The sequence below is a fragment of the Equus caballus genome, chromosome 30, assembly GCF_041296265.1.
Source record: "Equus caballus isolate H_3958 breed thoroughbred chromosome 30, TB-T2T, whole genome shotgun sequence".
NCBI lineage: Eukaryota > Metazoa > Chordata > Mammalia > Perissodactyla > Equidae > Equus > Equus caballus.
Genome location: NC_091713.1, coordinates 16,797,272 through 16,812,543, shown reverse-complemented (window position 1 = coordinate 16,812,543; position 15,272 = coordinate 16,797,272). Strand labels below are relative to the sequence as shown.

The 15,272-nt window shown below is 36.6% G+C and overlaps 1 protein-coding gene across 1 annotated transcript in view; it reads left to right on the top strand.

Annotated features, from left to right (window-relative positions):
- The window catches only part of DNAH14 (dynein axonemal heavy chain 14), a 417,001-nt gene that overhangs the window by 43,807 nt on the left and 357,922 nt on the right, over positions 1 to 15,272 (top strand). The window contains exons 4-5 of the mRNA XM_023632738.2: positions 1,153 to 1,302; positions 12,721 to 12,851. Of these exons, the coding sequence (XP_023488506.2) occupies positions 1,153 to 1,302; positions 12,721 to 12,851 (281 nt within the window). The remainder of the gene's footprint in view (positions 1 to 1,152; positions 1,303 to 12,720; positions 12,852 to 15,272) is intronic.

Below are 15,272 nucleotides of genomic sequence, written 5' to 3'. Positions count from 1 at the left end.
TTTAAGAGGGCAAGTTGTAATGATTTGGAAGTGGTAAATGGGGAGCAAGGAGGAAAACAAGCCTACTTTCTAATCCTGAGGTATGTGGGGTGTCGGAGTATAAACAACCACTACTTGAGAGAGTTGCATGTTAGTGGTGTCTTTAGGAAATAACTAGGTTTCAATAAGGCAAGGAGATGGGAGATACTCTTAGAATAGATGTTAAAGATAAAGGATGGTTTTCACAGTTATTTCACATAAACTTTCCACTGAAGCTCACATTTTCTCGTTGTGATCTCCTGAACTGTCCTTCTGTTTTCTTATCTTTATCTCATCTCCAGCCCTCTCCCCTACTCCCTAAATTAAAAACCTTACCATCGTTCAACATTTGATTCTTTGGAACAGGACAGGTATGTGATCTCCTCTGATTATATAAATGGGAAATTCTCTCTCTCTCTCCTCTGAATTAGGACTGTTGGCTGAAATAGAACTTACTGGCTATTTCATTTGTTCTCATTTTGTTTTGTTTGTACTTATTGTGTCTTCTTTCCTATTTGATTGTAGCTAAATGCCTTACACTCCATAAATATTTGTTAAATCAATGAGGAGAAAAATAAAACCTATTTGCTTTTAAAAAACTCTATTTTCAATAATTTCCCCATTCTTCTTCTTGTTGAAAATCCACCAGTCAGGTAAGTCGTAGAAGGAATATGAGAAATAGGTTCTGTGTTACTTTTCTGCATTTGGATCTAAGCATCTTCGGGGCTCAGTTACCAAATTACAGTTAATAAAAAGAGTTTTGTTATGTGTTTATTTCACATGAGGATTCACATTTTAAAGATTTATTGTAACAATGAAATTGGTACTAACATATGAGATTTAAACATATTAACTAATTTAATTCTTATAACATGCTATGAGGCTCTTACTGTAACAATCTTCATTTCAAAGGTGAGTAAAGTAAGGTAGACAGCTAACTTACAAAGCAAATGACAGAACTGTGAATGGTAAAGCTTATAACTGAGCTTGGAACCAAGACGGTTTGATTCAGAGGCTGTGCTCATAAATAGTATAATGATATAATGATCAACTATATTGCTTGGTATGTGGAATTATCATAGTGTTATTTATAGCTCATGCTGATTATTCATCTAATAATGGTTTTATTTTCAGATTACCTTCAAGAAAGCAGAACTCAACAAGATGAACTTCCTCCAGAACCAGTTCCCCATAAGAAAAAAGAGAAACCAAAGGAAAAAAAGGATCAAACTTACGCTTGTCCAAAAGTTAGGAAAAAAAGCCTTACGTCATTTGATAGAACAGGTATGTGGTATCACTAACCCCACTTATTTAGAAGATACTACATTTTTTCAAATTATTCTGTGGTTTTGTGTGCTTATAATGGATGCTGATTTTAGAAGAAATAGTCTTACTGAATTTTGTGTTTGGTTGCTTAAAAAGGTGTTAAAATGTTTTTCTATCTTTTTGAAAATCTAAAATATTAATAGATTAAAAAATTGACAGTGATGTCAGCATCAAGGTGGAGTGAATCATTCCCTTTGTCTCTCCTCTATGTTACAACCAGTCTGACATCCAGTGATTTCTTGCACAGCACTAGAATGCCTGAGTGATCCATGCATCTATACATCTGAAGGTGGGTGGAATGGACCTCCGGGAGGCAGTAGAACTAGGGGATCAGCTCCTTCCCTTTCTCCTGTGGGTGGCAGACAAAACACGGATCCTCACACCAGTGTACAAGGCAGTGACCACAGGCTGCAAGGGCAAATACAGCACTCTTGACTTGGCCTCTACCCCCAGCCTCAGCAGTGATGGGTGACACACACATCCTGAGGCTTCAGAACACAGAAAGGTGCCAGAGACCCAGCCCCCTCTTTCTCCCCTTGCAGTGGTCTTGGTCTCTCCAGCAGTAGGGACAGCAACCAAAACAGCAGGACCAGGATGCCCTGACATGAGGTTTCATAAAGTACACCAGGGGACACCAGTGACCTGAGACAGCATGGCCAGCACCAACACTTGTAGCTTAGCCCCTACTCCTTCTCCAGCAGTGGCAGGTGGCACCTGCAACCTGAGGCTTTAAGGAACCTCAGCAGAAGCTGAGATCTAGCCCCACCTAGTAGCACCCCGGACACCAGCTCCACCAGCAGTGGGGGCTGCATACAAGAACCCAGGCCCCTGACAGCAACAGTGACAACTGTGAACCTAGCACCCCTGGCAGTCGTGCTGCCAGCATCCCCAGATAACCCTAGAGCAGCAGCACAGACGGTGCATGGGGCAGCAGCATGTGAGCCTGTGGAGAGCAAGTACGGAGGGGACCATGAGACCCGTGTGACCCTGGAAGCAGTAGAAATGCTCACAGCCTCATGACCTCAGTGGCAACACCTGAAACTGCAGCAAGATCAAAAGGAGCAAGGCATCAGCAATATCAGAGGCACAAGTGGCACAAGAAGGGCACTGTAAACACTAGCAGAGGCAGTGGAGAGTGGAAAGTGCAGGCTCTCAAATACAAGCAGAAGCAGCTCAGAACCAAAGTAACCAAAGCCTTTCCCAAATAAGAAAGGTGGTTACTACAACAAATACACTGGCAGAGGATCAATTCATCAAACTCCACAAACAAGTTCAGTAACACAGCAGAACAGAAAGTGAATGACAGATCTCTAGAAACCAAACTTGAAGTCACAGAAGATTACAGTCTGACTAACAGAGAATTCAAAATATTTACCATAAAGAAACTCAATGAGTTACGAGAAAACTCAGAAAGACAGTTCAGTGAGCTCAGGAATGAAGTTAACTAACAGAAGGAATACTTCACCAAAGAGGCTGAAGCTCTTAACAAAAAAAATTCTAGATATGAAGAAAAAAATTAATGAGATAAAAAATAATGTAGAAAGCATAAAAAATAGAGCAGAACTTGTGGAGGAGAGAATCAGTGAGCTTGAACGTAGAAACCTAGAAATGCTTCAGGTGGAGAAGGAGAGAACTAAGATTTTTAAAAGATGAAGAAATTCTTTGAGAAATGTCTGACTTAATTAGGAAAAGTAACATAAAGATTATAGATATTCCAGAGGGAGAAGAGATGGAGGAAGGAGCAGAGAGATTATTCAAAGAAGTAATAGCTGAGAACTTCCCAAACCTGGGGAGGGTACTGGACATGCAAGTACATGAAGCTAATAGAACTCCTAATTACACCACTGCAAAAAGACCTTCTCTAAGGCATATAATTTTAAAACTGTCAAAATTCAATGACAGAGGAAAAATATCAAGGGCAGCAAGAGAGAAGAAAATAAGCTACGAAGAAACTTCTATCAGGCTTCTAGCAGATTTCTCAGCAGAAACCTTACAGGATAGAAGAGGGTGGAATGATATATTCAAAATACTGAAAGATAAAAACTATTATACAAGAATACTCTATCTGGTGAAATTATCCTTCAGATATGATGGAGAAATAAAAGCTTTCCCAGACAGACAAAAGCTGAGGAGGTTTGTCACCACTGGACCTGCCTTACAAAACATAATGAAGGGAGCCCTCCTACCTGAAACAAAAAGGCAAAGGTTTACAGAGCTTTGAGCAAGGAGATAAATAGACAAAATCAGAAAATTGCAGCTCTCTATAAGAATAAGTTATCAAACAATTATAAAATAAAGGCTGAAGGGAAAGAAAGCATCAAAAATAACTATAAATGCTTTGATTTGATCACAAACTCAAAACACAAAAAAGAATACTTTGTGACAATAAAACCATAGAGGGGGAAAGAAAAGGGATGGAACCTGCATAGAATAATGGAGATAACAGGCTATCAGAAAATGGACTATCTCATCTATAAGATCTTTTATACAAACCTCATGGTAACCTCCAAAAATAAAAAAATCAGAGCAGTCACAAATCATAAATAAAGAGAAAATTGAGAAAACCATCACAGAAAACCACCAAGCCGAAATGGCACACAGAAATACAAGGGAAAAGAAACCTTGGAAATATAGAACAACTGGAAAACAAGCGATAAAATGGCATCATTAAGTCCTCATGTATCAATAGTCACTCTAAATGTAAATGGATTGAATTCTTCAATCAAAAGACATGGACTGGCTGGATGGATTAAAAAACAAGCCCCAACACTGTGCTGCCTCCAGGAAACACATCTCAGCTCTGAAGACAAACATAGACTCAGAGTGAAGGGATGGAAGATGATACTCCAGGCAAAAATAGCAAGCAAGAGAGAGCAGGTGTGGCCACACTTACATCAAATGAAGCAGACTTCAAGATAAAAAAGTCAATGAGAGACAAAGGTGGCCATTACATGATAAAAGGGTATGCCACCAAAAAGATGTAACACTTATTAATATATATGCACTTAACACAGGAGTACCAAAGTATATAAAGCAGCTATTAACAGACTTAAAGGGAGAAATCGATAGCAACACAATAATAGTAGGGGGCCTTTACACCCCACTATGTCAATGGATAGATCATCCAGAGAGAAAGTCAACAAGAAAACAGTGACTTTAAATGAAACACTAGACTAGATGGACTTAACAGATACATATAGAACTTTCCATCCAAAAGCAGCAGAATATACATTCTTCTTAAGTGCACATGCAACATTCTCAAAGATAGACCATATGTTGGGAGACACGACAAACCTCAGTAAATTTGAGAAAACTGAAATCATATCAAGCATCTTTTCTGACCACACTACTATGAAACTAGAAATCAGCTGCAAGAAGAAAGCTGGGAAAGTCACACACATGTGGAGACTAAACAACATGCTACTGAACAACTATTGAATCAATGAAGAAATCAAAGGAGAACTAAAAGAATACCTAGAGGCAAGTGAAAATGAAAATACAACTTACCAACTCTTATGGGATGCAGCAAAAGCAGTATTAAGAGGCAAATTTATAGCAATACAGGCCTACTTGAAGAAACAAGAAAAATCTCAAATAAACAGGCTTACCCTATATCTAAAGAAGTAGCAAAAGAAGAACAGACAAAGCCCAAAGTCAGTAGAAGGAAGGAAATAATAAAAATCAGAGCAGAAAGGAACAAAATAGAGACTAAAAAAACAATAGAAAGGATCAATGAAACTAAGAGCTGGTTCTTTGAGAAGATAAACAAAATTGACAATTCCTTAGCCAGATTCACTAAGAAAAAAGAGAGAGAAGACTCAAATGCATGAAATAAGAAATGAAAGAGGAGAAATTACAATGGATACCACAGAAATACAAAGGATTATAAGAGAGTACCATGAAAAGCTATACACCAACAAACTGGATAACCTAGAAGAAATGGATAAATTCTTAGAATCATACAACTTCTCAAAACTGAATCAAGAGGAAATAGAAAATTTGAATAGAACAATCACAAGCAGAGAGATTGATAAAGTAATCAAAAACCTCTGAAAAAAATAAAAGTCCAGGACCAGACAGCTTCTCTGGTGAATTCTACCATACATTCAAAGAAGATTTAATTCCTATCCTCCTCAAACTATTCCAAAAAGTCAGAGGATGGGATGCTTCCTAACTCATTTTATGAGGCCAACATTACCCTGGTACCAAAACCAGACATGGACAACACAAAAAAGGAAAATTACAGGCCAGTATCACTGGTGAACATAGTTTCAAAAATCCTCGATAAAATATTAGCAAATCCAATACAACAATATATTAAAAGAAAGTACCCCACAATCAAGTGGGTTTTATTCCAAGGATGTGAGGATGGTTCAACATCTGTAAATCAATCACTGTGATACACCACATTAACAAAATGAAGAATAAAAATCATGTTATCACCAAATGCAGAGAAAGCATTTGATAAGAGCCAACATCCATTTATGATTAAAATTCTGAATAAAATGGGTTTAGAAGGAAACCCAACATAATAAAAACCTCAACATAATAAAGGCCATATATGACAAACCCACAGACAACACCATACTCAATGGAGAGAAACTGAAGCCATTCCTCTGAGAACAGGAACAAGACAAGGATGCCCACTCTCACAACTCTTATTCAACATAGTACTGGAGGTTTTGGCCAGAGCAGTTAGGAAAGAAAAAGAAATGAATGGGATCTGAGGGACCAGACTGGTGGTGCAGTGGGTAAGTTCACACATTCCACTTCACCAGCAGCCTGGGGTTCCCCAGTTCAGATCTTGGGTGCAGACCTACGTGCAGCTTGTCAAGCCATCCTGTGGCAGGCATCCCACATACAAAGTAGAGGAAGATGGGCATGGATGTTAGCTCAGGGCCAATCTTCCTCAGCAAAAAATGAGAAGGATTGGTGGCAGATGTTAGTTCAGGGCTAATCTTTCTCTCAAAAAAAAAAAAAAAGAAAAGAAAAGAAAAAAAGGGATCCAAATTGGAAAGGAAGAAGTGAAACTCTCACTATTTGTAGATGACATGATTCTATAAATAGAAAACCCTGAAGAGCACACCGAAAAACTGTTAGAAATAATCAACAAATACAGTAATGTTGCAGTATACAAAATCAACATACAAAGATCAGTTGCATTTCTATACACTAATAACAAAGTAGCAGAAAGAGAAGTCAAGAATACAATCCCATTTACAATCACAACAAAAAGAATAAAATACCTAGGAATAAATTTAACCAAGGAGCTGAAAGACCCATACACTGAATACTATAAGACATTGTTGAAGGAAATTGAAGAAGACATAAAGAAATTGAAAGATATTCCATGCTCATGAATTGGAAGAATAAACATAGTTAAAATGTCCATATTGCTACCTAAGGCAATCAACAGATTCAGTGCAATCCCAATCAGAATCCCAATGATATTCTTCATGGAAATAGAACAAAGAATCCCAAAATTTATATGGAACAACAAAAGACCCTAAATAGCCAAAACAATCCTGAGAAAAATGAATAAAGTTGGGGGTATCACGTTGCCTGAATTAAAATTATACTACACAGCTGATGTAGTCAAAACAGCATGGTACTGTCAGAAAAACAGACACACAGATCAATGGAACAGAACTGAAAGCCCAGGAACAAACCCACACATCTATGGACAGCTAATCTTTGACAACGGAGCCAAGAACATACAATGGAGAAAGGAAAGTCTCTTCAATAAAGGATGTTGGGAAAAGTGGACCATTGTCTTACACAATACACAAAACTTAACGCAAAATAGATTAAAGACTTGAAGGTAAGACCTGAAGCTATAAAACTCTTAGAAGAAAATATAGGCAGTACACTCTTTGATATCAGTCTTAGCAGCATCTTTTGAATACCATCTCTTCTCAGGCAAGGGAAACAAAAGAAAAAATAAATGACACTACATCAGATTAAAAAGCTTCTGCAAAGCAAAGGAAACCATGAACAAAATGAAAAGACAACCTACCCCTGGAAGAAAATATTTGTAAATCATATATCTGACAAGGGGTTAATTTCCAAAATATGTAAAGAACTCATACAAGTCAACGACAAAAGACCAACCTGATCAAAAAATGGGCAGAGGATATGAACAGGAATTTTTCCAAAGAAGATATACACATGTCCTACAGACACATGAAAAGATGTTCAACATCACTAATTATTAGGGAAATGCAAACCACAAGTACAATGAGATATCACCTCACACCCTTCAGGATGGCTGTAATTAATAAGACAAGAAATAATGAGCGTTGGAGAGGATGTGGAGAAAAGGGAACCCTTATACGTTGCTGGTGGGAATGCAAACTGGAGCAGCCAGTATGGAAAACAGTATGGAGATTTCTCAAAAAACTAAAAATAGGAATACCATATGATCAGGCTATTCCACTACTGGGTATTTATTCAAAGAATGTGAAATCAACAATTCAAAAAGATTTATGCACCCCTATGTTCAATGCAGCATTACTCACAATAGCCAACATATGGGATCAACCCGTGTGCCCATCAACGGATGAATGAATAAAGAAGATGTGGTATATATATACCATGGTATATATATACTAAATCATAAAAAAGACAAGATTGTGCCATTTGGAACAACATGGATGGAGCTTGAGGGTATTATGCTAAGGGAAATAAGTCATATGGAGAAAGACAAATACCATATGATTTCGCTCATGTGGAAGATAAATACATAAACAGGGAGAACAGATTAGTGGTTCCCAGAGGTAAAGGGGGTGGGAGGAGGGCGATAGGGGTAAAGGGGCACATGTGTATGGTCACAGATAAAAAGTAGACTACTGCTGGTGAACTCAATGCACTCTATGCAGAAACTGGAATATAATAATGTACACCTGAATTTTATACAATGTTAAAAGCCAATATGACCTCAATAAAATAGAAAAAAAAGAAAAAATTGACAGAGACTATTCAATTAAGAACAATTTCTGGGGCCGGCTCCGTGGCCGAGTGCTTAAGTTCACACGCTGTGCTTCGGTGGCCCAGGGTTTCGCTGGTTCAGATCCTGGGTGCAGACAGCAGACATGGCACCGTTTGTCAACCCATGCTAAGGTGGCATCCCACATGCCACAACTAGAAGGACCCACAACTAAAAATACACAACTATGTACCAGGGGGCTTTGGGAGAAAAAGGAAAAATAAAATCTTTAAAAAAAAATCTCTGAATGTTATGGTTATAGAAGTATAAAAAATATAAGGTTGTATGGTTTTTTCTTTGTCCTTTTAGTAAAACTTTGTGGTATCATTATACCATAGAGTTTAAATCCCCATATAAATAATTCATTTAACCAGATTTTCCTCCACTAGCGTTTTCCAGTTTGTACTTTCTCTATACCTGTACTTTCTCTGTACCTGAAATTCTTAATTGTATTACTATTTTAAGTTTTATAGGAAAAAGGAAGCTTTTCCATTTTTCACTGAAATGACATGGTCCAGGGCAGATATATCATAAAGCTATTGAAGCTTAAACTTCAGGACCTCTCACTTACTGGGGCTTCATTTTTTAAAAACAAAGATCCTCAAAATTATAAATGCCTCAGTTGGCACAAAACCTGCATGGATGGGATGGTGTTCACCCTCTTATCTAATTCCCTCCCCTGGACTTGGGCAGGACCTGTGACTGCTGCTAAACAACAGAACATGGTGAAGGTGATGGACTGTCACTTCTGTGATTCTATTACATTATATAAGACTCCATCTTGCTAGCAAACTCATTCTAGACTCTCTCGTCTGCCGGCTTTGAAGAAGCAAGCTACTACGACTTCTACAGTCAACAAGCTGAAGTAGAGCCTTTCCCAGTTGAGCTTCCAAATGAGAATCTAACCCTGGCCAACGTCTTGATTGCAGCCTTTGTGACTCTAACAGAGGGCCCAGTTAAGCCATATACAGACCCCCGCCCACAGAAATGTGTGTTGTTTTAACTACTAAGTTTGTGATGAATTCAGAAAACTAATACAATGGATCTCATTGCACAAATACAATCACTGTGGCTGTGCATTAAGAATTCTTAGTAATTTGGCACATTGTTCTTTAGTGTTTTGAAACTGATATCAGTGTAAGAAAGAGTAACAATTTAGGCTTAATGGCTGCTAGATAAATAAAAACAATCTAATCCTTTAATGGTTAAATTTCTTCAATTTGTTTCCCTCATTTAGCTTCTATAAACCCACGCAGACGTAGACCGGTAACCACTTAAGTATTTAGGCTTTTTAAAAAGATTTTTTAAAAAATTATGAAAATTTAAAATATAAAAAGTAAAGAAGTCATTTAACAGATATCAGTGTACTCACTACCTGGATTTAACAGAAATTAATATTTTATTATTTTTTTATAGGAAGTTGTAGTAGGCAAAATTCTAAAATATTCTCCAATAGTCCCACCCCCTGTTGTACACACCTTGTATAATCCCCTCCCCTTGAGTGCAGGCAGAACCTGTGAATATGATGGAAAATCTTTCCTATGACTATGTCATTTTATTTGACATTGTTGAGAAGTAACTAAGTTGACTTTGAGTTAATCAAAAGGGAGATTATCCTGGGCAAGCCTGCCTTAATTAGATGAGCCTTTAAGAGAAACCAGAAACAGTAGCAGGTGCCGTCCTGCTGACTTTGGAGGGGCAAACTGCCATGGTGTGGAGAGGACCACATGGCAAGGACATGAAAGTAGACTTTAGTAGCCGAGAAGATCACCTGGCCAACAATTAGCAAGAAAATGGGAACCTCAGTCATGTAGCCACAAGGAAATGAATTCTGCCAACAACCTAGGGGAACTTGGAGGCAGTTCTTTGTCCAAACAAGCTTCAGTGAGGGCCTAGTCAGCCAACATCTTGATTTCAGCCCTGTGAGACCTTGAGTAGAGGACTCAGCTAAAACTTGCTAGACTCCTGACTCATGGAAGTTGTGAGATAATAAATTTGTGTTGTCTTACACCAGGTTTTTGGTAATTTGTTACATAGCGATAGAAAACTAATGCCAAAGTAAAATGATACAGATCCAGCTAAAGCCACTCCCACCTTTTCCTTTCCCAGTTCTCTTGTCCCAGTTACAATTAGAGTCAGCTACAACTATATTGAAATTGGTGACTATCTTTTCCATTGATGATTTTATATGTTTTCTACATTTGTATGTATTCATTGTGGTTGTTTAAAAATTTGTCCGCTTCTTCTTTGACACTCCTTCTTCAAAAGGTGGAGTCTTATTCTTCTCCCTTTAAGCGAAGGACAGACTTAGTGACCCACTCTAGCAATATTAATAATATTGTGTGTAAGCTCCTGCTGTCTCTTTTGACTCACTCTCTGGGGGAAGCCAGCTGTCATGTGAGACACCTAAGCAGCCCTATAGAGAGGTCTATGTATTGAAAAACTGAAGCCTCCTTTTGATAACCATGCGAGTGAGCTATCTCGGAAAGTGATCCTTCAGCCCCAGTCCACGTCTTCAGATGACTGCCACCCTGGCCAGCATTTTGACTGCAACCTCATGGGAAACTCTGAACCAGAACCGCCGAGCTAAGCTCCATCTGAATTCCTGACCCATAGAAACTGTGAAATAGTAAATATTTATTGTTTGAGGACAATTAGTTACACATAGATAGATAATTAATACATCCATAAAATAAATGGCATTATTTTGTGTATGCAGAAGCTCACACACAATATTTATATTCTCCAACTTTTAATTTTTTGCCAGTCTGATGGGTGAGAATGGCTTTTTCATTGTCATTTTAATTTGCGATTCCCTGATTACTAGTGAGGTTGAACATCTTTACTGGCTGTTTTCCTTTTCCATAAATTGTTTGCTCATCTTTCTATCAAAATGTTTATTTCTTATTGATTGGGAAGAATTCTTTAAATATTTGGTATATTAATCCCTAGACTCTCATATAGGTTATAAACATTTTCTCCCAGTTTGTTAATTCTATTTTAACTTTGTTTATGGTGGCTTTTCTTCTGTATAAATTGCTAAGTTTGAAGAAGTCAAATTTATTATTGTTTTCTTTTTAACATGCTTTGATTGTTTTTCGGAGGCCTTTTGCTCCCTCAGGTTTATAAACATATTCTCCCATATTTTCTTCTAATACTTCCATAATTTTCTTTTCCACTTTACTTCTCTAATCTATCTATAATTTATGCTTCATATCACTGCATATTTTTCTAAATGGCTAACCACTTTCCCATTATGATTTAATGAACAGTTGATCATTGCTCTGTTGATTTGAAATACCAGCTTTTTCACTCATTAGATTGTCTTTTAAAATGGTCTATCTCTAGACTCCAATCTGTTTTACTGATCTGTTTTTCTTTTCCTATGCCAACTCTGTGCTACTTTGATTTCCATAGGTATATGTTTTTCTCTCTGAGTCTGTAATGTTTATCCTCTTGTCTAGACATACACAGTTTGTGCCATCCCCTAGTATTAATGTTTTCAGTACCTCCCTTTCTCTCTTTTATACCTAATGTTAACTAGCTTTCTTTTCAATTGAGTATTTTTAATTTATTTCCATGTTTAAGCAACTGACATGGCCCAGACTAGGGTAGGAGAAGTGAAGTGCCTAGGATATGAAATTTAAAGAGGAACTTATTCTTAAGGTCATGCAGTGCCTTATCCTAGTCCTGACACTGTTTTATACAATAGCTCGTCTCATTTAATCCTTAGCAAAGAAGTTGTGTTCATCAGCTGGTGTTTGTGATTTCTGGAGAACCAGAAATCTTGAACAACTTTGTAGCATTGTTGGTTTTGCCAGCATCGTTTTTGGCATGCTTCTCCTCCCATGATTTATTTTATCAAGAAAAGAAGTTTTAGGGCTAAGAGGACAACCTGTAAAGCATGGTGAATAAACACCAAGAAAAGAGAATGTTTCAAGGAGAGAATCATCAGCTGCTAAGAAAGATAAGGTCTGAAAGGTGTCTGTTGGATGGGTATCCTTAGGAAGCTACTTCCATCTGACACAGTAGTCCCTTCTGTTCTGATCCTACTGGCTCTGCTCCAGCTTAGACCTTTATTTAGAAAAGCCTTCTAACTGGCTCCTGTTCCAGTGTCTTCTCTTGCTAACTACCTGTGTTATTGCAGAATTAGGTCTTTTGTGATAGCTTTCTTAAATGGAAAAATATTATTCCTTCTTTCCAGCTTCTGTTAAAATTGAATTTAAACTATATTTTCTCCTCCAATTATAGTCTTTGTGTAAACTTTAAGAATAAGTTACCATTTAAATGTTTTTTTATGTATAAATATTTGAAATATTATACATTATCCTTAAGTAATGCCTATATTCACACCTTTATTGGATCATTTTTTTCTTAATGTTCTAAACCAGAACCAAAGGATGGTGATGTGATAAGACATATTATTAGGCTAAGAGAAAAGTTGGGTTGGCAAACGATATTACCACAGAACAATTGGGAATACGGAAGTCCCCAAACTGCAGTTAAGAAGATTATTCTAAAGGTAGTATTCTATTTTATTCAGTTTTATAATATAAAAATTAATATTTGAAACTGTAGCAATCTTTATTTCATTCATTTCAGATATCACATGAAAATTAGCCCTTATCACATTATTATTATATTGATATCAAATTCATTGTTTCATGGCAAATGCTTATAAAAAGTGTTTGACATCATTTCATTTCGCTTATTTAAAGAATAGAGAACAGATAAGACATTTGTCTGGACTTTGAATCTGCTCTTACGCTCCTGTTTATCAGTTCTTTGTGATTTTTAAAAGAAATCCTAATGTACTTTTGTAACATTCTATCCTTCTCACTCTCTTGCTCCTTGGTGCCTAATTTTCTGTCTCATCATCTCTATATTTCCATATCCTTTCCATTTTCTCCTTACTCATTAGCCTCTTCAGAGAAATTTTATCTTGTTCCTGGTCACATGACCAGAGGGTACGAGCTGTGAGGTGTGACCTCGTCCCCAGGCAAGCAGTGTCAGCATCACCTTGGAACTTACTAGAAATACATATTCTCATCTCCACCCCAGACCTTCTGAGTCAGAGCCTCTGGGTGGAGCCCAGCAACCTGTATTTTATTGAGCTCTCCAGGTGATTCTGATGAATAATTGAGAACCATTGCTCTAGACCACAGGTCAACAAACTTTTTCTGAAAAGGACCAGATAATAAATATTTTAGGCTTTGCAGGCTATGTGATCTTTGTTGCAGTTACTCAGTTCTGTCATTGTAGTGCAAAAGCAGCAATAGAAAATACATTAACAAGTGGATGTGACTGTGATCCAATAAAGCTTTACAAAAATGGGCCCCTGCTCTTGGCCACAGTGTGAAGACCTGTGCTCTAGACGGTCACCATGAGGATAAACGGTCTCTTGATCATTGTTCAGAGGCAGCACTAATGTGAAGGAGAGTATATACATGACGGTATCAGATTCGCTTAGCTTTCAATCTCTATTTATACGCTCACTGTTTTATTTTGGACAAGTTCTTAACCTCTCTGAGGTTTAGTTTCTTTGACCTTGAAATGGAGATAATAGTACTTACCTTAGAGAGCTGTGAAATTAAATGAGATAATGCACATATAGAATTGACCCTGGCAGATACTGGGCATGGTAGTTAAAAAAAACAACCATAGCTGTACATGAACTTAGTATACTTGGACTCTCTAATAAGGTATGTCTCACATTTGTATGTGAGGAAAGGATTGATAATATGAAAAAACACTTGTTTTTAATTGAAAAAGAATAATTTAATTGGAACATATTCCTATGCTTCTATAATTGGATTATTTAATTACATATATGATCCATTTAGAGTAACTGTGTCTACATTAAGTTTCTATTTATCTCAACTTTTTGGAAGCATAATTTAAAACAAAAATACCTCATGTGGCCAAATAACTATAACATGCCCATGTACTAAAGAAGTTATCACTCAGAGCTTATTTATTCCATTTTATTTGCAGCTTTTAAACTTGTTTTTTAAAGTTTCTAGGTACACATTATATCAGGAGTCAAAATAGGAAAGTGAAACGGCTGAGACAATTGGGAGGAAACAATAACAGTCTTCAGGGAAGACAAAAATTTAAAGAAGAGTAAAACTGGATCCAAAATTTAAAATTACAGTGATTAGGAACTGTTTAGTTACTCAGTTCAATAGCTTCTGGAAGTGTCACTGAATTATAATAAATAATACTAAATGCTTTTTTATAATAAAATTTCATTATCCAGAAGAGACTAAATTAAACTTTCTTATAGAGTTTTCATCAATAAAAGTTAAAAGTTTCAAAGCTAAAAGAAATAAATTTCACTTAAAAAATTTTCTTCATGTGAAATGGCTGATTTCTTAGTAATGCCCGGTAAATAAGGAAGAGGCATTATAGTATATTGCAGTAGCTCAGAGCATGAGTTTAAAGTTGGACTTGTGTTCAGATCCCTACTGTGCCTCTTCCTGACTTTTCTCAAATTACCTCATTTCTCAAGATATTGATTTCTGCATCTTTTTAATGGGATTAAAAGGATCAAAATTTAAACTCTTACGGTTGTAAAGACAATGTTTGTGAAACACTTATTACTTATAAATATTTATTACTTAACAAATATTAGCTATTGTTATTATAGTACTAAACCACCATCATTATCAAAATAAACGGTAAATTTAATATGCTCGAAAGGCTTCTGGTGTTGGCAGACAGATTTACTAGAAGTACAGCATGTATGTAAAAGGCACGTCATCAAGTTCTTTGGATTAATAATCAGGCATTAGGAAGCATATAGATCAATTTATGTTTTATCACATTATATATAAGAATGAAAATTAAATAAATTTTCATAAGATTGATCTTGTTGAACTTTGACTAGACACAATTTGATGTTAGCTTTGTTCAGTGGTATTATTTTTAACTAATATTAAAA